The sequence below is a fragment of the Heterodontus francisci genome, chromosome 41 (genome assembly GCF_036365525.1).
Source record: "Heterodontus francisci isolate sHetFra1 chromosome 41, sHetFra1.hap1, whole genome shotgun sequence".
NCBI lineage: Eukaryota > Metazoa > Chordata > Chondrichthyes > Heterodontiformes > Heterodontidae > Heterodontus > Heterodontus francisci.
In genome coordinates, this window is record NC_090411.1 from 32,373,219 (window position 1) to 32,395,317 (window position 22,099).

The following is a 22,099-nucleotide window of genomic DNA, read 5'->3' on the forward strand; positions in this document are numbered from 1 at the left end:
CAAGCACGGGCTTTGTTTTATGTCCACTTGATGGAGGCCTGGTTTTAAGACCAATCTGTAAGAGGGCACCTCCAGCAGTTCCTCAGTTACTGCGCTGACATATTGCTATTGCCCTATGAGATAGCAGACACTGAGCTTTATTTTAATCATGTTTATGTCCCTGATCTGAACGCATATCAGATATAACTTACATCTGAATCCTTTCAATGTCTGATCGCAGGGTCACTGCAAACACAGAGCCAGCGGGCAAAGGGTAGCACACTCCTTTAGCTGACCGCAGTGCCAAGGAACACACAGGGTGGAGGGTGTCTCACACTAATTAACTCACCTTCTGCCTTTCTCTTGACAGATCCTTCTCTGGTCACTAGTCTGTCTGTGCTGAACAGGACAACAGAGTCACTGACAATAGGATGGACAGCACCCACTGATACAAGAGCCTCAAACTACACGTACAACATTACAGTCACGAGTGATACTGAAGCATTCAGTGAGACCTACACCACAGGACCAGGAGAGACTGTGTTCCGAGTGACAGACCTGAAACCTGGTGTAGAATATAACCTGATGGTGATGTCAGTCACTCCTGAGAACACACTGAGTGCTCCAGAGAATGTGAAAAGCACCACAAGTAAGTTACCCTCCATCTCCTAAAGGGACAGTAACTCGATTGAGGGCTCAGCCAGTGACAGGCTGAGTTGTGCAAACCAGAAGGTACCGGGCTCAAACCCGGCCTGTGCCAAGATTGCTGATGTCAGCTGGGCAGCAGGTGGGTCAGTACAGTTGGCCTCAGTGCCACTGCGTAATGGAAAAGGAGGGAAAATGTCAGCCAGGCCTCCTGCTCAGGTCAACTGTCCAGTGGCTCCTGCTGGAAATGCGAGTGTGGGGGCCAAGTGAAGACAGGATTGGATTGTGAGGTCCCCCATGGTCAAATAGCCAGTCACAGTCTAGACTCACACATGAGAAAGTGGGTGAGGTTTTGGAGAGGGACTGATGGTGCATCCCATGGAAGCCATTATTTATATACCTGATATATTATGGTCTGGCTCATGAATCCTCCCACATTCAGTGGGAGAACAGCTTGTGATTATCATCATCTCCTGTGTGTATGGATCTTGGTGTTAAATCCCAGCATATATAATGAGTTAATGAATTAGATTGCAGTAGTGAGTCAGAATACAAGAGGATGGCAATTGTGGTGATCTCATTAAATCGACAGTTCCTGGAGAAAGACAGAAACCTGCATGTAGAATGTGTGCTTCATATCCTCAGGGTGTCGTAAAGCACTTTATAGCTAAAGAATTACCCTTGAAGAGTAATCATTGCTGGAATGAAGGTAAAAGCAGCAGCCAATGGGCACAGCAAGATCCCACAAACAGGAATGACAGAAAGGACAGATTATACTTGGTAACGTTTGTTGGAAACAGAATCTTGGAGGTAATATTGTACAAGGGATTTGAAAGGTGACCTCTTTTATATTCATCTGAAACTTAAAATCAAGACTCGGATTAATGTCTCATCAAACAGACAGCGCAGGCAACAATGCAGCAGTCCCTCAATAATGCTCTGAGATTTTGCCTTAGCCCCATGTGATAGACATGTTTCCTGGCACATCAGACATAACTTGCTCCTGAACATCGCACACCTGGGACCTGTTACTGTGTAATCGCAGGGTCACTGTGAACCCACACCCAACAATCAAAGTAGGCACACACCTTGAGCTGGCCACAAAACCCAGGAACACAAAGTTGGTGGGCTAATTAACACTAATTTATTATCTCTTTGCCTTTCTCTTGACAGATCCTTCTCTGGTCACTAGTCTGTCTGTGCTGAACAGGACAACAGAGTCATTGACAATAGGATGGACAGCACCCACTGATACAAGAGCATCAAACTACACGTACAACATTACAGTCACGAGTGATACTGGAACTTTCAGTGAGACCTACACCACAGGAGAGACTGTGTTCCAAGTGACAGACCTGAAACCTGGCGTAGAATATAACCTGATGGTGATGTCAGTCACTCCTGAGAACACACTGAGTGCTCCTGAAAATCTGAAAAGCACCACAAGTAAGTTACCTTCCATCTACTAAAGGGACAGTAACTCCATTGAGGGCTCAGCCAGTGACAGGCTGAGTTGTGCAAACCAGAAGGTACCGGGCTCAAACCCAGCTTTTGCCGAGATTGCTGATGTCAGCTGGGCAGTAGGTGGGTCAGTACAGTTGGCCTCAGTGCCACTGCATAATGGAAAAGGAGGGAAAATGTCGCCAGATCTCCTGCTCAGGTCAACTGTCCACAAATCCCAGGAAAACACAGGGTGGAGGGCTAATTAACACTAATTTATTCTCTCTTTGCCTTTCTCTTGACAGATCCTTCTCTGGTCACTAGTCTGTCTGTGCTGAACAGGACAACAGAGTCACTGACAATAGGATGGACAGCACCCACTGATACAAGAGCCTCAAACTACACGTACAACATTACAGTCACGAGTGATACTGAAGCTTTCAGTGAGACCTACACCACAGGACCAGGAGAGACTGTGTTCCCAGTGACAGACCTGAAACCTGGTGTAGAATATAACCTGATGGTGATGTCAGTCACTCCTGAGAACACACTTAGTGCTCCAGAGAATGTAAAAAGCACCACAAGTAAGTTACCCTCCATCTCCTAAAGGGACAGTAACTCCACTGAGAGCTCAGCCAGTGACAGGCTGAGTTGTGCAAACCAGAAGGTACCGGGCTCAAACCCGGCCTGTGCCGAGATTGCTGATGTCAGCTGGGCAGCAGGTGGGTCAGTACAGTTGGCCTCAGTGCCACTGCGTAATGGAAAAGGAAGGAAAATGTCAGCCAGGCCTCCTGCTCAGGTCAGCTGTCCAGTTACTCCTGCTGGACATGCGAGTGTGGGGGCCAAGTGAAGACTGGATTGGATTGTGAGGTCCCCCATGGTCAAATAGCCAGTCACAGTCTAGACTCACACATGAGAAAGTGGGTGAGATTTTGGAGAGGGACTGATGGTGCATCCCATGGAAGCCATTTATTATATACCTGATATATTATGGTCTGGCTCATGAATCCTCCCACATTCACTGGGAGAACAGCTTGTGATTATCATCATCTCCTGTGTGTATGGATTTTGGTGTTAAATCCCAGCATATATAGTGAGTTAATGAATTAGATTGCAGTAGTGAGTCAGAATACAAGAGGATGGCAATTGTGGTGATCTCATTAAATCGACAGTTCCTGGAGAAAGACAGAAACCTGCATGTAGAATGTGTGCTTCATATCCTCAGGGTGTCGTAAAGCACTTTATAGCTAAAGAATTACCCTTGAAGAGTAATCATTGCTGGAATGAAGGTAAAAGCAGCAGCCAATGGGCACAGCAAGATCCCACAAACAGGAATGACAGAAAGGACAGATTATACTTGGTAACGTTTGTTGAAAACAGAATCTTGGAGGTAATATTGTACAAGGGATTTGAAAGGTGACCTCTTTTATATTCATCTGAAACTTAAAATCAAGACTCGGATTAATGTCTCATCAAACAGACAGCGCAGGCAACAATGCAGCAGTCCCTCAATAATGCTCTGAGATTTTGCCTTAGCCCAATGTGATAGACATGTTTCCTGGCACATCAGACATGACTTGCTCCTGAACATCGCACACCTGGGACCTGTTACTGTGTAATCGCAGGGTCACTGTGAACCCACACCCAACAATCAAAGTAGGCACACACCTTGAGCTGGCCACAAAACCCAGGAACACAAAGTTGGTGGGCTAATTAACACTAATTTGTTATCTCTTTGCCTTTCTCTTGACAGATCCTTCTCTGGTCACTAGTCTGTCTGTGCTGAACAGGACAACAGAGTCACTGGCCATAGGATGGACAGCACCCACTGATACAAGAGCATCAAACTACACGTACAACATTACAGTCACGAGTGATACTGGAACTTTCAGTGAGACCTACACCACAGGACCAGGAGAGACTGTGTTCCAAGTGACAGACCTGAAACCTGGCGTAGAATATAACCTGACAGTGATGTCAGTCACTCCTGAGAACACACTGAGTGCTCCTGAAAATCTGAAAAGCACCACAAGTAAGTTACCTTCCATCTCCTAAAGGGACAGTAACTGCACTGAGGGCTCAGTTAGTAACGCCAATGATGGGCTCAGCCATGCAAACCAGAACATACTGGCCTCAAACGCAGTCTATATTGATATGGCCCATCTCTGCCAGAACATTAGTTGGACCATTGTGATGGGTCTTGATAGAAGCCAGACTGCCTGTATATATTGACTGTCTAGTGACTGACATTCAAGGTTATTGTGTGGGTTCCAAGGGAGGACAAGGTTGGGTTGTTGCCAGCTCTGTAGTTAAATAGTGCACAGACACTTACTTTCTGGCCTCACCCATAGGAAATTGGTGTTACTGCAGAGTGACAGGCGAAAGGCATGTCCTAGAGGCCGTGAAGCATCTGAGCAATTACGGGCTGGCTTACTGTATTGTTATTGAAACATATAAGATCCTGAGGGGTCTTGACAGGGTGGATGTGGAAAGGATGTTTCCCCTTGTGGGAGAATCTAGAACTAGGGGTCACTGTTTAAAAATAAGGGGTCGCCCATTTAAGACAGAGCTGAGGAGAAATATTTTCTCTCAGAGGGTCGTGAGTCTTTGGAATTCTCTTCCTCAAAAGGCGGTGGAAGCAGAGTCTTTGAATATTTTTAAGGCAGAGTTAGATAGATTCTTGGGAGTGGAATGTTATCGGGGGTAGGTGGAAATGTGGAGTAATCAGTTCGGCCATGAACTTATTGAATGGCGGAGCCGGCTCGAGGGGCAGAGTGGCCTACTCCTGCTCCTAATTCGTATGTATGCTTGTAACTCCTACATTCAACAAGAGATTTGTGTGCTAGTGCTGTGATCTTGCTGTAAAGTTGGATAGCAAGAGGATGCTATGGAGGCTGTATTATCCCAGCATGCATTGCAGTTGCGACTGTCTCCTATTAAATCTAAACATGGACACAGTGTGGAGGGGCTTTTACACTAATTAACTCCCTCTCTGTCTCTGCCTATCTGTCAACAGATCCTTCTCCAGTCACTGATCTCTCTGTGACCAAAAGGACCACAAATTCTCTGATGTTGCACTGGAAAGCATCCAATGATATGAGAGTTTCAGCCTACATATACCGGGTCAAAGCTGATTCTATGAACTTCAGTAAAACCAATCATACATCTCCAGGAGAGACTGAGTACCTAGTGGAATTCCTAACCCCTGGGGTACAATATAGCCTGAGTGTAGAATCAGTTACTCCTGAGCACACATCGAGCACTCCTGAGAATTTCATGGACGCCACACGTAAGTAACGCTTTGCAACTCTTAAAGTGACCGTGACCACGACAGTTCAGGAGTTTATTTAACTTTAGCGTTATTGCATTTTTTTCCTAAACCTTCCCCTTTTCCCACCTGTTTTCATCCTTTTCCTGAAGATGCTGACTCTTGCTGGGAATAATGCTTCACAGGTGCTGAGCAGCTTCTGGCACCCTGCCCAAAGGGCCATTCCGGGCAGGGTATATCTGTGGGCTAGCCAACTGTGGAAGGCATCACAGCTTTACCAATTCCTGGTCCCAACCGACATCCAAATACATGCACTTTCTGGCAGCAGTCACTGCACAGTGCTGAGGAGTGCTTTGGGATAGCCTGAGATCATGTAAGGCTCTATATAAAGGCTTCTCTCACACGTCCAGGGGTGACTGTGTTCTCAATGATAGGCCTCTAGACTGGGGTACAATATAACTTGAGACACAGTGCTCCTGAGAATGTTAGTTACCCCTGTCATTCCTTAAAGGGACAGTATCTTGAACAGTGTGTAAGGAGTTTCAGATACTCTTCTGGGAGACATAAAATTACTTAGAAATGATAACTGAAACGGACCACTCGGCCTAACCATTCCATGTTTCTATTCATCCTCTAGTGGTCAGCAATGCGGGGTTAGCTAGGGCAATGCTACAACATAGAAGGAGGCTATTCAGCCCATCATGCTTGTGCCAGCTTTTTAAAAGACTGTTCCAATTAGTCCCACTCGCCAGCTCCTTCCCCATAGCCCTGAAGACTTTTCCTTTTCAAGTATGAGTTCAATTCCTTTTCGAAAGTTATTATTGAATCAGTTTCCGCCGCCGACCTTTCAGGCAAAGACTGAGAGAGACAAAGCCATCTCTCTCTCTGTCTATTGTATGGACTTAATTGTTTCCTTTTCGATTTGATTTTAATGGTCTGTTTATCATTCCACCTGTGTCCATGGTGTCTCTCCCTAGCACAGCCCCGCTCCACGTTGCTTGTGATTAGTGTAATCCACTTTAATTCGTGTCACTAAAGAGGTGACTTCGCTCCGCCTAATTGCTCAGTTCCTTTGTACAGTTCCTGGGGCCCCCTCAGCACTTCAATGTGCTCACAACACGGGCTATACAATTAAGGTGGAATGGACCAAACCAAAGGGCAACTTCACCGGATTCAACATTTCGTCATACGACGGACACAAACTGTTGACGGTTCAGACCACTGGAAAGAACGTGAATTTCCTGACGATCGGAAACCTGCAGCCGGGACGTAAATACACAATCGACGTCTACACACAGACTGGTCAGAGTTACAGTGCGAAGATGACTCAGCAGTGCTGGACCAACTCGTTACGTGAGTATTGTGGCTCCAAATCTTTCTCTCTCCAGTTATAAACGTGTATTTTTGCTAGATCCTGGTAGCCCATTCTCACTGAACTGCCAAGTCAAATTGTACCTGTAACACTCTACCCTAAAGGCCTGCTTGGAACTGCACATGAAACCTGACCCGAGCCCGGCAGAACCACATCCGACCTGAGCCCGACCCGGTCCGGGGCCTTTCACATTTTTCCCACACCCGACCCGACCCGACCCGACCACCGGAATGTTCAATTAACCTAGCTTCCTTTTTCCACTTTTTAAGCTTGTGCAGATAAACTACAAAAATTCGACTTGAAAAAGTTGTTTGAAAAGTACATTAAGATTGGAGCCACGTACCGGAGGTGGTGATCGAGTGTGTCCGACCCAATGCTGAACCCGACACATGTCGTTGGGTCCCGTCGGGTTCGGGTTGGGTAGCCATGCTCTACTCTACCCCAATGAGAGCCAAGACCTTCAGAGCAGGAGAAGAATGAAGTGAAGGGGAAGAAGCTTGGCTATAGAGTTTCCCTGCTTTAAGCTATAGGGCCACTAGCCTCACTGTCACAGAGGAGAGATTTCCATCCTGTTTGGATGTCCATCCATCTCAGATCACCCAAGCTCGCTTGCTATGAATGTCATGCAGTATCCCCCCATTGTTACACCAACATCCTGTCTGCCTGCCCAGTTGGATGTAAAAGATACTACAGCACTGTTTTAAAGAAGAGGAAGAGAGTTCTCTCCACGTCCTGACCAATCTATAGCCCTCAACCGACATCACGTAAAACACAGAGCAGATTATCAGGTCATTTATTCAATTGCTTTTTGTGGGAGATTGCTGTGCACAAACTGGCTGCTGCATTTCATGCATTGCAACTGTGACTACACTTTCAAAATACTTCATTGGCTGTAAATGCTTTGGGATGTCCTAACATTGTGAAAGGCGCTATATAAATGCAAGTTCTTTCTTTCTGATTTGCTGACTGGACTGCAGTCACTGTTGTCTTGTAGAAAAACATGGCATTCAATCTGCATCAGCAATATTTTACCAAGAGCACTGGTGTCTGGTGAGGGTGGAATATTGACCAGGACACCAGGACTCCCTCTGGCCTCTTACCCACTCTTGATCCTTTCATTGAAAACTGTCTGCGAGACGTCGGCCATCTCAATTTCTCTGCTTCCCTCACTCACTCTAACCTGTCCCCCTCTGAACTTGAGGCACTCCGTTCTCGCAGGTCTAACCCCAACATTGTGATCAAACCTGCAGACAAGGGTGGTGCTGTTGTTGTCTGGCGTTCCGACCTCTACCTTGCAGAGGCTCAGCACCAACTCTCAGACACTTCTTCCTACTTCCCTCTGGACCATGACCCCACCACCGCACATCCATCTACTGTCTGCAGGACTGTCTCTGATCTCATCTCCTCTGGAGATCTTCCCTCTCCGCTTCCAACCTCATAGTCCCACATCCCTGGACTGCCCACTTCTACCTCCTTCCCAAAATCCACAAACGGGACTGTCCCATCAGACCCATTGTGTCAGCCTGCTCCTGCCCCAGTGAACTTATTTCTTCCTATCTTGACTCTATATTTTTTCCCCTGGTCCAGTCTCTTCCCACCTACATCCGTGACTCTTCTGACGCCCTACGTCATTTTGACAATTTCCAGTTTCCTGGCCCTAACCGCCTCTTCTTCACTATGGACGTCCAATCGCTCTACACATCCATCCCCCGGTTTGAGGGCTCTCCGCTTCTTCCTTGAACAGAGGCCCAACCAGTCCCCATCCACCACCACCCTGTTCCACCTGGCTGAACTTGTGTCACATTGAACAACTTCTTCAACTCCACTCACTTCCTTCAAGTAAAAGATGTTGCTATGGGCACCCGTAGGGTCCTAGTTATGCCTGTCTTTTTGTGGAATATGTCAAACATTACTTGTTCCAGTCCTACTCAGGCACCCTCCCCCAACTCTTTTTCCAGTACATTGAAGACTGTATCAGTGCCGTTTCCTGCCCCCGCCCAGAACTAGAAAACTTTATCAACTTTGCTTCCAATTTCCGCCCTTATCTCACCTTCACATGGTCCATCTCCGACACTTCCCTTCCTCAACTTCTCTGTCTCCATCTCTGGGGATAGGCTGTCCACTAATATTCATTATAAGCCCACCGACTCCCGCAGTTACCTCGACTACACTGCTCTGATGATGCAACCTTCCATGACAGCGCTTCTGATATGTTTTCCTTTTTCCTCAACTGGGGATTTCCCCCCCATTGTGGTTGACAGGGCCCTCAACTGTGTCCTGCCCATTTCCCGCACCTCTACCCTCACCCCTTTCCCTCCCTCCCAGAACCGTGACAGGGTTCCCCTTGACCTCACTTTCCACCCCACCAGCCTCCAGATCCAAAGGATCATCCTCCGCCATTTCCGCCACCTCCAGCGTGATGCCACTACCAAACGCATCTTCCCCTCCCTTCCCCTGTCAGCATTCCAAAGGGATCGTTCCCTCTGCAACTCCCTCGCCCTCTCCTCCATTACCCCCACCACCTCGTCCCCTTCCCACAGCACCTTCCCCTGCAATCGCAGGAGGTGTAATACCTGGCCATTTACCTCCTCTCTCTTCACTATCCAAGGCCCCAAACACTCCTTTCAGGTGAATCAGCGATTTACTTGTACTTCTTTCAATGTAGTATACTGTATTCGCTGCTCACAATGTGGTCTCCTCTATATTGGGGAGACCAAACGCAGATTGAGTGATCACTTTACGGAACACCTCCACTCTGGCCGAAAGCATGACCCTGAGCTTCCGGTTGCTGGCCATTTCAACACTCCCCCCTGCTCTCATGCCCAATCTCTGTCCTGGGATTGCTGCAGTATTCCAGTGAACATCAACGCAAGCTCGAGGAACAGCACCTCATTTGCCGATTAGGCACACTACAGCCTGCCAGACTGAACATTGAGTTCAATAATTTCAGAGCATGATGGGGCCCCCCTTTTTATTTTTAGTTATTTTTTCTTTTTTCCTTGTTTATTTTATTTTAGTTTGTTTAGTTTGTTTCTACTGTGCCTACCAATTTTTAAAAAATGTTTGTGCTTGGAGCCAGGGCTGTTCATTTTATAGTCAATTAACACCCTCTCTGTACTAACGCTTTGTCTTTCAGCACATCATTAACATACCATTTGCCTTTGCTCCAAGACCTTCTGGTCAGTTATTCTCTGTGATCTTGTCCTATCAACACCTTCTCTTTTGTAATAAAAACAAGAAATGTTGGAAATACTCAGCAGGTCTGGCAGCATCTGTGGAGAGAGAAGCAGGGTTAACGTTTCAGGTCAGCGACCCTTCTTCAGAACTTCTCTTTTGTTATCTCTTGCCCCACTCCCGCTTTACTTGCTTAAAATCTTTTACACTTCTAATATTGTCAATTTTGATGAAAGGTCACTGACCTGAAACGTTAATTCTGCTTCTCTCTCCACAGATGCTGCCGGACCTGCTGAGTACTTCCAGCATTTCTTGTTTCTACACCAAGAAAACTTTGCTGCTTCTCTTGCCCTCCAGCTGAGCAGGCAGACGAGGCCTCCGTTAATGAAAATGCAACACCTCCGACAATGTAGCACCCCCTCAGCGTAGATTATGTGGTGGGACTTTGAGCCTGTAAGCCAAGCTGACACGATAAGGTCTGCATAAAAAAAGAAATATTCTGGTTCTTTACATGCAGAGTAAGGGCAGGGATAAAAAGGAAGGGGCTTCTTGGGAGTTGAGAGGGATTAGTTTGTGAGACTGGCCAGGCTGAATGCAGTGTCTCTTCCAGGTAAGTACCTTCCTATATTCCTGTGCAATAGTTACTGAGTCGCACACGGACCCTGTACACCAGCTACAAAACTTCCACCTTTACGACTGATATTTGCCCCTTGATGCTGGTTTTGCAACTAGTTGAAACTGGGTGTCGCAATGGTGAGGACAAGAATGTTTGGATTTTTCTGAATGGATGAATTAAGATATCTGATAAGCGATTCCTGGGTTTGCTCCTTAGCTAAATGTCCGTTTTTGTTCTGTGCAGCCATTATCATTGGAGCAGTTATAGGCTGTCTGCTGGGTCTGATCCTTATTGGTTTGTTGCTGTTCATCGTCATCACCAAACGAGTACCATGGAGGTAAGTGAAGAAGAAGCAAACTTGGAGCCATACCCATCCCACCACTGATTAGTAACATAGACCAGACTGGGCAGAGCTTGGATTCCCATCTAGCCCAGGCTGATGGCCAAAGGTCTCTTGTCACCACTGGCTGGATTATTGCTGTGTGAAATGAGAGTTTGGGGCATTTTCAATCCAATTTTTAGTGGGCATGGAACCACAGCACAGTACTATCCAAAATTCCTTCCAAATAGACAAAATGAGTTGTTAGTCGAATTCAGAAGTGACGCTGCAGGGTCACTGTGACCATTGGTAATATCCCTGTTGGTGCAGTAGGAGATGCTATTTTATGATCAGGTATTGTTGAACAATGTGGAGGGAACTTCACCCTGTATCCAACCTATGCTGTACCTGACCTGGGAGTGTTTGATGGGACAATGTGGAGGGAGCTTTACTTTCCATCCAATATCCTCATAGGTAGATTAAGGGCTGCCTGGCCTGGGGATAAGGAGTGATAAGAAATAGGAGCGGGAATAGGCCATAGGTCCCCTCGAGCCTGGGAGATGGTCGCGTTGAGAGTGTGAATGACTTCAAAGGCAGATCTGTGAATGGTGAAGCTGGAATTCCACCAGATGCTAGCAGCTGAGTTTGCAATAAGTTCTTTTAATAGCGTTTCTGTTTTGTTCCAGGGAAAAAAGATATTCTGAATCTTCACCAATGTTCATTATTCCTACAGAATTCAAGTAAGTGGAATCTTTCTCTATTCCTGATGATTTTATTACCTATCCTTTCCCCTCCCTCACTCCCAGTGCCCTCTTGGGATACTTTAAAAGTAATCAGCTGTCCTCAATCTTGATGCTGGCTGTACTCTGGATAACTGCACCTTTAGCAAAAAAACTACATGGTTTCTCGATCACGCAGAGAATAGATTGAGACCCAAGTGGTACTAGGAAACGGTATAATACTGCTTCTCAAAAACCATTGTAAATAATGTCAAAATACTTTCAGTCTGTGGTGTGCTGCACACAAGTCATGACCAGGTCAATGGGTAGATTGGTCACAAGAAAGACTCTTCCTCCCATTGATGTTTCTCCTCTGTATAAGCGGACAAGAGAACAGGGTCTTCAGTATCTACTCTGCTGTGCTATAGTGTGTGAGTCGTCAATATGGGCTTTGCTGTGGCCCAGTTGTAAGATCGAGAACCCACATAGCTCTTTGTTAAGGGTGCAGCTACAACAGTAAGGGTTCATAGTGTAGTGGACTAGTAATGCAGCAGCCATGAATTCAAATCCCACATTGATATCTGACATTTTGTTTAAAACCCGAGTGGTTCCTTCAGGGATGGGAACCCACCGACCTGCCTGATCTGACTTACACCTAGCTGGCTCTTAATGGCATCTGAAGTAGCACTCAGTTGTAAGAGCAAGCATGAAGCAAAAGTCCCACCATCATTTTCTCTGGGCAACAAACACAACCTAGTCAGCATCATCCACATCCGAGACCTTTTTAAAAAAAACTTCAGGGAGTGAGTTCCTTTGTTTGTGCTGTTGGTCTTGGCGAGGGAGTTGTATGCTCTCAAAGGAATATAGGTGAGACATATATCCTGGTCAGATCCCACTTTTTGTTTTTTGATTTTAGCTGGAATTGTGTAGATGACTCATCATTGTCATAATCCCATTAGCTGGTCCCTGAGAATGTGCCATTGGTGAAATACTCCTAATGGTCCAACTAGCCATTTGATAGTGGATGTTAAAGCGCTCCCATAGCCAATGCACGGACACCCTGACCCTTCCCTCAAGGCAAATCCGGCCCTCCCGTCAATGCATAGAGACAGGCATCTGACCCAACCCACCCAGTCCGCAGACTGCAAGATGCAAACACAGCCCAGATGCAAGCCACAATGTCGTTGTGTAATTTTATTCACTGCAGACGTTGGACACCCTCTTCCTTGGCCTCCTTTTCCCACTCCGCCCCTGCAGTCTGGTGTCACACAGCCCACTAACCACCCCACCTACGTGTCGTGTATCTGTGTACCCAGAAAGTAAGGGCAAGGTTTTATCAGCTCCCAAGGTGGCGAGCTGGGAGATCGGTGGGGGGGGCGGGGATCCGAGAAAATAGCGGGGAGCTGCGTCGGGACTGCACCCTGATGTAGTCCTGCTGCCAGGCAAGTTTCCCAATGGCGGGACCAGACACCGATCAGATGCCCTCCAAACGGAGGCGGGCACCTAATTTAAATAAGTAAAGGCCCTATTTAGGGTGATTTTCCCAGACCGTCAGCATTTTGCCAGTGGACCGAGCAGCCCCCCCCCACCCCCAAACCACCACCCCGGCACGTGGGGAAGCCACCAGCTCCATGGGTGCGGCCTCCCTGCTCCCTGCAGCTGTCTGGGAGAGTCATTGGAGCTATGCCCCAAAGAGGGGGCCGCAGGCAGGGAAGGCCACCCCCTCGGCCCCAATGGACCAAGGGCGCCTTAAGATGAAGGCATCCTCTCTATGTGATTGGGCCAACAGCGTTTACATCCTGTCCTCTGTCCTTACTGAGACAGCAAGCCCAGAGGCAGCCAGCTAGGAGGCCACCTCCATCAAACTTGCAGAGCCAGTCCCACTGCCAGCAAATGCAGGCTCTGGTCTCCCATTTGGACCTGACTTTGGGGTCCTGAAGCCCATGGGAAAATCCTGCCCTAAATGTCAGCAGGAAATGCAAACATGGTTGATATCAAGGCCAACTCCAAACCTGTCCTGCTATGACCTTTGCACTTTGTATACATAGATGGACTCACTGGCTGTTTCCCTCCTCCTCAATAGCCTGGGGGAGTTGAGGCTGATTTAAGTGTCCCAATTGCCTCGCTGGTGGACATCAGTTGAACTTGGCCCCAGAACAGGGATGGAATCTGTGACCTTGTGTGTGCAGCAGTCCACCTGAGCCACTTGGTAGCTTGTTCCCCCTCAAACAGCAGAGGTTCCCATTAAGACTGTCTTTATTAAGAGGCTATCACCCTCACTCTCTTTTGTTCACTAGGCCCGTTCCTGTGAGTGAATATGAAAGTTACTTTAAGAGCAAGCATGCTGACACGGATTTTGGCTTTGCTGAGGAATACCAGGTACGGGAAAGAGTCACATAAGAACATAACATAAGAAATAGGAGCAGGGGTCAGCCATCCGGCCCCTCGAGCCTGCTCCGCCATTCAATAAGATCATGGCTGATCTGATTGTGGCCTTAACTCCACTGTCCTGCCATAACCCTTGACTTCCTTGTAGATCAAAATTCTGTCTAACACACGGGACAGTATTGGTACATTTGATTGAAATGTTCACTCTTGGCACTCTAAATTGTGCTGCGTTCCCTATGTGACAATTTGTTGCTGATGTTGACGAGTTTGACGTATCATGGTGTGTGCTGAACACACTGTTGAGTTCATTCTCCCGGTAAAGTGTGGACATGTCATACGGAGCGGAATTACAGTAACGTTATGGAGTGCAGTGGATGTAGATCCTTCTGCCAGAGAATGACCAACAATCCCTCTCCTATTCACAAACTACAGAGTCTGAGTACTGTGGGGACAGAACAGTCGATGGAAGCTGCCCTGCTCCTGGACAACAAAGGAAAGAATCGCTATACTAATGTCTTACCCTGTAAGTAATCAAAATACCGCAGATGCTGGAAATCTGAAATAAAACCAGAAGGTGCTGGAAATACTCAGCAGGTTAGGCAGCATCTGTGGCGAGTGAAACAGAGTTAACATTTCAGGTTGCAGAGGGTCACTGACTGTTGGAACTGGTTTGTGACTCATGTAGTGGATGTAAATGTTGAAAAGGAAGGTGGGGGAATTCCTGGAGGAAGTTGCGATCGCTGTGTAGAGAAGGTCGGTGGTATGTGGTCTTTGTTAGCTCCGGGATCATTTGTTTGTTCACCTTCGGGAGGTTTGGATTGGAATTTCTCAGAAATTTTTCGCTCTTCGCCTGACCTAGGGTTTTTAAAAATCTGGTTTATTTTGCCACTCCAGGAGATTACATGTATGTGTTGGTCAGACTATTTCATTGCAACATGGCTCAATGGGATGGATGGATGGATGTTTTTCCATTTGTCTTTCTCATATGTTCATAAAACATAACAGATGAATATGTGAGAGAAGCAGCCTGGGCCTGAAATGTTTTTTAAAAATTCTTTCATGGGATGTGGGCGTTACTGGCAAGGCCAGCATTTGTTGTTATGACCCAGCTGAGAAAGGTGTTTAGGGTTCCCTCTCAGCCCTGGTCTTACCGTATCAGGGTTTAAATTTAAACACATCGTGTTTTTAGCTCCCCCTTGGTGAATCCTTGATCATTGCTTTCTAATTATAAGGCAAAGAAACCAGCACAAACAGGCTTTCTTAGGTTTAAAGAAGAAAAGTTGAAATTTATTAAACTTAAACTTTAATTCGGTTAATGCCTACAAAACACAGCGTGCCCACACTAACATGCATACACGATACACACATGCAAATAGAGACAGAAAAGAGCAGAAGAAATAATAACGTGGAAAAGTTTGAGGCAATATCTGAAGAGATTTTGTTACGGTTCTTGGAGCTCACTGCAGAGTCTTTTATTGTAGGTAGATCTTGCTTTTCATTGGGGCCCAGTATTCTTCTTAAACCTTGTTCGCTGTAAGAGACTTTTCTCTCTTTGGGTTTATGTGTCTTCAGTGGATTCAGAGGCTTGTGAGAAAGAGATGGGAGCAGACAGGAGAGAGATCTTCTCAGTTCAGAAGCAAACACTCTCAGTTCAAACTGTTTGTACAATTCAGAAAAACCCAGAATGCCCAGCAGGTTAGTCATGTGACTAGCTGGTTTGACCATGTCCATTTGTGTATTCGGTCATCTTAGCAGTCAACCTGGAATGCGAGCTCCCCCACCTTCAACATCTGGTGATCAAAAGTCCATTGCGGGTTGAATGTGTCAGAGAAATGGACCTTTGTCCTTTCCAAACACTGTCTGTTAATATGCAAATGTCTTTCAAGCCAAGATCTGGCAATTTTTTTAAAGCAAATCCTTTCTTCACATCAACAACAGTTTGAAATTTAATGTCCATGTGGCAAAATTAATATGCTTCATGCTTGACAGGTGGGGGCCTGCACGACAGTTGCCCATCTCTAATTGTCCTTAAACTGAATGGCTTGCTAGGCAATTTCAGAGTCACATGTAGGCCAGACCAGGTAAGGATGGGAGATTTCCTTTCCCAAACGACGGGAGTGAACCAGATGGGTTTTCACAACAATCAATGAGGATTTCATGGCACCATTACTGAGACTACCTTTCAATGTCAGATTCCTATGAATTAAGTGAATTTTATTAATTAATTGAATTTAAATTCCACCAGCTGCCATGGTGGGATTTGAGCCCGTGTCACCAGGACATTAGTCTGGGCCTCTAGATTACCAGCCCAGTGACGTTACCACTATGCCACCATATTCCCGTGTGTTGCTAGGCTGCAGAAGGAGGTTCCGACCCGCCTTGTGGGCTAAGATGGCCTCTCATTTCATTGACGTTGTTTTCTCCCTCTTGGTTCTTTCAGATGATGCAACAAGAGTTAAACTTACTCCTCAGCCGGAGAGCAGTACGTCCGATTACATCAACGCAAATTACATGCCTGTGAGTGTTGTGTGCTAAAGATTAGGAAAGCTTCTTATTAGGGTCTGCTTCTGTAACCCCAGCAAACCTGACCCCATACGCTTACATTGGGAAGAATCAGTAAACTTACTGTGAATTTAAAGGATTTGTTACTGAACCTATTAGAGACTACCCTGGCGCCCCACTAGAACGCAATCCAAGGGGTCCATATCTCGAGACCATGTTATAGCTGAGACTGTTTTAGCTCAGCCTTGATCCTGCCAGTGCCAGGGCTAATATTACATGCATATCCCTACAGTATCCAGTCTTCGTGCTCCAACACTTTTGCAGAGCAAAAATGTTGCCGTCCAAGATGGGCCTGCATTATACCAAGTTCCGCGTTATAGCGGGGTCGCAGTGCACGAAGAGGAAAGATGTCAGGCCTTTCGTCTACCGCGCACTTTGAAAGGGTGTCTAAACAGTTTGCCCCAATTCCTGGGATGCGTGCGCTAATCGAGTTACTCACTTGCTGGTCTATTTTTGTACCAAAACAAAATGGATGTCGGGTTTGTAACAACTCAAAGCTTCGAGCTGTTTAATAGCAGTCTCTGAATCTCCAGTTAATTTAAATAGAAGTTATGCCTGCTTGATTTTCCTGAGCTTCTAACCATATAAAATGTTCCTCTGGTTGGCAGACCTGTTTTCCTCACAAATGTCCAAGGATCTATTTGCTTATTGATATACGTCTTTAACCTGATCCAGTAAATATAATCAGTTGAAAGTGTAAAGCTATAGTTTTTGAGATACTTACTTAATACATTCTAGTTTTAAATAAATGTGCTCATCTTTTACAAAGAAAGCTGGGAAATGTGGTTTTTATAATGTCCTGCTTATCTGGTACAAAATGGCTGACAGAGAACAGAGGCTGAAATAGTTTACCATTAATTAAACAATTGCGAGGGTTACCACTGTAAGGGTATAATCTTCCATTAAAAGTAAATGAAAACACCATCACCTGTAGGTTCCTCTCCAAGTCACACCCCATCCTCATTTGGAAATATATCGCCGTTCCTTCATTGTCGCTGGGTCAAAATCCTGGAACTCCCTCCCTAATAGCACTGTGGGTGTACCTTCACCACATGGATTACAGTGGTTCAAGAAAAAGGCCCACCACCTTAAGAGCAATTCAGAATGGACAATTAAATGCCAGCTTTGCCAGTGAGGCCCACATCATAAGAATGAATTAAAAGAATTATCTGAGTCCAGTCCAGAAAGACAAAAACTGAATTTCAGCGGCTATTATTTGTCTCTCCATTTTGAAGTCCTTATTTTGCTTAAATCCCGTGCATAGAACACACTCTCCTTGATTATCCAAGAGAACATTGTCCGGTCACACACCTGTTAGTCTCTGCCAGTTGCACACTGGTTGGCATTAGAGACAATTTCCCCCCAGTGGTCTCAGTTCTGTTTAGTGCCTGACCCAGGGAGACTGATGTTGGTATCGGAGTATTTACTGGGTGGGGCAGCCTGGGCAAAGTTAGCTGAATTCTGCCTGTGCTTGCCCCCTACTCCCTACCCTCTCACCCTGTCTCCGCCCCTTCTAAGTATCAGTCCCCGCACATTCCAGTCAGGACAATTCCTTGACCTCAGTGTTTCTTTGTTCCAATGACTCCTCTTCAGGACTTTCACTCCCACTGGTTCTTCATAGGGTTACACGTCCAAAATGGAGTTCATTGCTGCCCAGGGTCCCCTACCGAGCACAGTGGCGGATTTCTGGCGAATGATTTGGGAGCAGAAATCGGAGGTCATTGTGATGCTGACAAACTGCGTGGAACTAAATCGGGTGAGTCCCTGATTCTGAATTTGAACTGGACTTAGTCGCAAACTAAACCAGCAGTCTAGCGAGAGCAGGGATATGAACTCTGACTTTTCACCTCTGAGGCCTGGGGTTAACTCCACCCCAGCTCATGAGAATAACAGTCTCGTCCCTGTCTGTTGGTTGTCGGGAAATGAGGTATTTAACCAGCCGCTGTCATGGGTTAGAGTTGCTGTTTCAGTTGAGCACAAGTTGCTGGTATTAAACCTGAGTTGAATTTTGAGAGCAGTAACAGGGCCTAGGGCTCTGCTGGGACTCCAGTCCACATACTGAACAAAGACACTCAGAATGTGCTCAGAGTGAAATCCAAACTCTCAATACAGCAACCTGGGGAGTGACTCTCAATTTTTAAGGTACTTTTTAAGGCACAGTGGCGCAGTGGTTAGCACCGCAGCCTCACAGCTCCAGGGACCCGGGTTCAATTCTGGGTACTGCCTGTGTGGAGTTTGCAAGTTCTCCCTGTGTCTGCGTGGGTTTCCTCCGGGTGCTCCGGTTTCCTCCCAGATGCCAAAGACTTGCTGGTTGATAGGTAAATTGGCCATTATAAATTGCCTCTAGTATAGGTAGGGAAATATAGGGACAGGTGGGGTGTAGTAGGATTATGGAATTAGTGTAGGATTAGCATAAACGGGTGGTTGATGGTCGGCACAGACTCGGTGGGCTGAAGGGCCTGTTTCAGTGCTGTATCTCTAAACTAAACTTGCCCCCACTTCCCATCTCCTAGTTCTGTCCTACTGCACAACCCCATGGCTGAAATGGTGAGGGGGAAGGGGATGGAGTGAATTATTCCAAAACACTCTCGTCCTGTGAAATCAGTTGCTACACCTTGCCTGAGACTACCACCCTTCTTTGAGAAGCTCCAGTCATTCTTTTGTATCTTCGCACTTTGCCCAGTGAGAATGGTGCAAAGTACTTGTAAAGATTTGTTGGCTGTTTAACAGTCCGACAGAACACAAAGTGAATGTTCCGTCCATGGCCATATCCATCTCCATACCAGACAACAGGAGTGTTACTCCAAGAGGGCGGGAGGGTTTGATGGCTCCCACAATCTATGCAATGAGATTGGGGAGGGGGAACACCCACCCACCAGGTGCGAGGAACCTGCTGGATGTTACCCCAGAATTCAGAGCTGAAGCTCATGATTCGACTTATGGGACATCTGGAGCTGTGTTCAAACCCTGCACCTTCTGACTCAGAGGCAAGAGAAGTACCCACTCAGGAATAGTCTTGCATCTTCTTAGCTGATCGCAGTTAGTGTCAGGGACTCACTGTGTGGAGGATCCCAAAGATGACTCCTTGTCCTACTGCTCCACAAGCCTAGTGCGTCATGTTATTAAGGCATTATTTTGGATGAGACCCTCTTATACATTTTCTTTTTGCTTCCAGGTCAAATGTGAGCACTATTGGCCATTGGACTACACACCATGTACCTACGGGGACATCACAGTGACTGTCACTTCAGAGACTATCCTCGCTGATTGGACCCTCAGAGATTTCATTATCAAAGAGGTGGGAGGCCATAGGAACATAGGAAGTTTTTTTTTATTCGCTCGTGGGATGTGGGCGTCGCTGGCTAAGCCAGCATTTATTGCTTTTCCCTCATTTCCCTTGAACTGAGTGGCTTGCTAGGCCATTTCAGAGGGCATTTTAAGAGTCAACCACATTGGTGTGGATCTGGAATCACATGTAGGCCAGACTAGGTAAGGACAGCAGATTTCCTTCCCTGAAAGAAATTAGTGAATCAGATGAGTTTTGTTTTAACGACAATTGACACTGATTTCATTGTTACCATTAGACTAGCTTTTTTTTAAATTCCAAACAATTGAATTCAAATTTCACCATCTGCCGTGGTGGGAGTCGAACCTGTAACCTCAGAGCACTAGCCTGGGCCTCTGGATTACTAGTCCAGTGCAAGATGAATAAAGACCATGGTCCATCTAGTTCTACCATCCTAGTGGTTGCATAATACAAAGATAATGTTGGTGACTAATCATAATTAATAGTAACAATCGTGCCACACTAGTGCCAGGTAGTGACCCACTAACCCTCTCCCCTTGACATTCAGTGGTATTATCATTGATGAATTCCCCCACCATCCACATCCTGGGGGGTTACCATTGACCAGAAACTTAACTGGACCAGCCATACAAATACTGTGGCTACAAGAGCAGCTCAGAGGCTGGGAATTCTGCAGAGAGTAACTCATTTCCTGACTCCCCAAAGCCTACAAGTCACAAGTCAGGAGTGTGATGGAATACTCTCCACTTGCCTGGATGAATGCAGCTCCAACAATGCTGAAGAAGCTCAACACCATCCAGGACAAAGCAACCCGCTTGACTGCAGTGTGTACCATCTACAAGATGCACTGCAGCAACTTGCCAAGGCTCCTTCGATAGTGCCTTCCAAAACCCACAATACTTCCCTGCCTAGAAGAACAATGGCTGCAGGCACATGGGAACACCACCACCTGCAAGTTCCCCTCCAAGTCAGTCACCGTCCTGACTTGGAACTATATCGCCGTTCCTTCATTATTGCTGATTCCACCTGAAAGAGCAGACAGGGCATCGGCTTAACATCATATCCGAAAGATGGCACCTTCAACATAGGAAATCGGAACAAGAGGAGGTCACTTAGTCCTCGACCCTATTCCACCATTCAAGGAGATCATGGTTATTCTGAGACTTAACTCCATATACCCACCTTTGCCCATATCCCTTAATACCTTTGAATAACAACAATTTATCAATCTCAATGTTGAAATTAACAATTGACCTAGCGTCAAAGTTTGTGGAAGAGAGTTCCAAACTTCTGCCATTCTTAGTGTGTAAAAGGGTTTATTAATTTCACTCCTGAAAGGTCGTGGCTCTAATTTTTAGACCACATCTGCTAGTCCTAGACACACCAACCAGCAGAAATAGTTTCTCTCTATCAGCCCTGTCTGTTCCTCTCAATATCTTGAAAACTTCAATCAAATTGCCCCTGAACCATCTAAATTCCAGGGAATACAACCCTAGTTTGTGTAACCCCTCCTTGTAATTTGACCCTTGGAGACCAGGTATCATTCTGGTAAATCTATGTTGCATCATATAACTATTGAGTGGCCCCCATTATTTGAAATGGATTGAGGATAGGGTTAGGTTTATCCGTGACCTGCCCTTGGTGCAATATCCTGTCAGATTTTCCTAGTCTAGGTGCTTGAGTGAGGTAGGGGAGGGTGCATCCCGATGGAGCTGGTAGCATCAGGAGGCAGCTCCTTCAGGAGAGGAGGAGGGAGAATTCAAGGGAAACATGTCATGACCGAACCTCTGCCTTTTCCGGATAGGTTGGATCCTCGGAGACACGCTCGGTCTCACACTTTCACTTCACTGTCTGGCCAGATCATGGCGTTCCCAAAACCACGGAGAAACTGTTAGCTTTCCGACAGCTAATTCGGGATCACCTGAACAAGAAACCGAGAGGCCTTCCTATCATACATTGCAGGTAAGCAGTCACTTTGATTACGTTTTTCTGCTCCGGTTTGTAAAGTAACTGTAAGCTCCAGACTTCTTAAAAACTCTAGGTATGCTGCAGTGTGTGCTGTTGATTTGTATAAATTAGCAATGGTGCAGGTTGTCTTAATGTTTACCCAACTGCGTGATAGAGCTGGATTAACGTTAATAAAGATACAGTCAGTAACACAGGGCACTGGAGAGAGGGGTTACTGAGTGACAGTGTGAGAGAGCATGATTAACATCAGTAGAGATGGGAAACAGGGGGAAAACTCTCTGCTGGTTGGACCCATACCTAGCGCAAAGGAAGATGGCTATCATTGTTGGAGGTCAATCATCT

The 22,099-nt window shown here is 46.3% G+C and overlaps 1 protein-coding gene across 1 annotated transcript in view; it reads left to right on the plus strand.

Moving 5' to 3' along the window:
• Positions 1-22,099, plus strand: part of LOC137353442 (receptor-type tyrosine-protein phosphatase H-like) — a 65,130-nt gene that overhangs the window by 28,368 nt on the left and 14,663 nt on the right. Inside the window, exons 6-19 of the mRNA XM_068019735.1 lie at positions 350-628; positions 1,798-2,070; positions 2,370-2,648; positions 3,818-4,096; positions 5,081-5,353; positions 6,413-6,685; positions 10,738-10,831; positions 11,500-11,553; positions 13,830-13,911; positions 14,353-14,443; positions 16,361-16,437; positions 18,104-18,238; positions 19,658-19,780; positions 21,594-21,751. Coding sequence (XP_067875836.1) covers positions 350-628; positions 1,798-2,070; positions 2,370-2,648; positions 3,818-4,096; positions 5,081-5,353; positions 6,413-6,685; positions 10,738-10,831; positions 11,500-11,553; positions 13,830-13,911; positions 14,353-14,443; positions 16,361-16,437; positions 18,104-18,238; positions 19,658-19,780; positions 21,594-21,751 — 2,470 coding nt within the window. The remainder of the gene's footprint in view (positions 1-349; positions 629-1,797; positions 2,071-2,369; positions 2,649-3,817; positions 4,097-5,080; positions 5,354-6,412; positions 6,686-10,737; positions 10,832-11,499; positions 11,554-13,829; positions 13,912-14,352; positions 14,444-16,360; positions 16,438-18,103; positions 18,239-19,657; positions 19,781-21,593; positions 21,752-22,099) is intronic.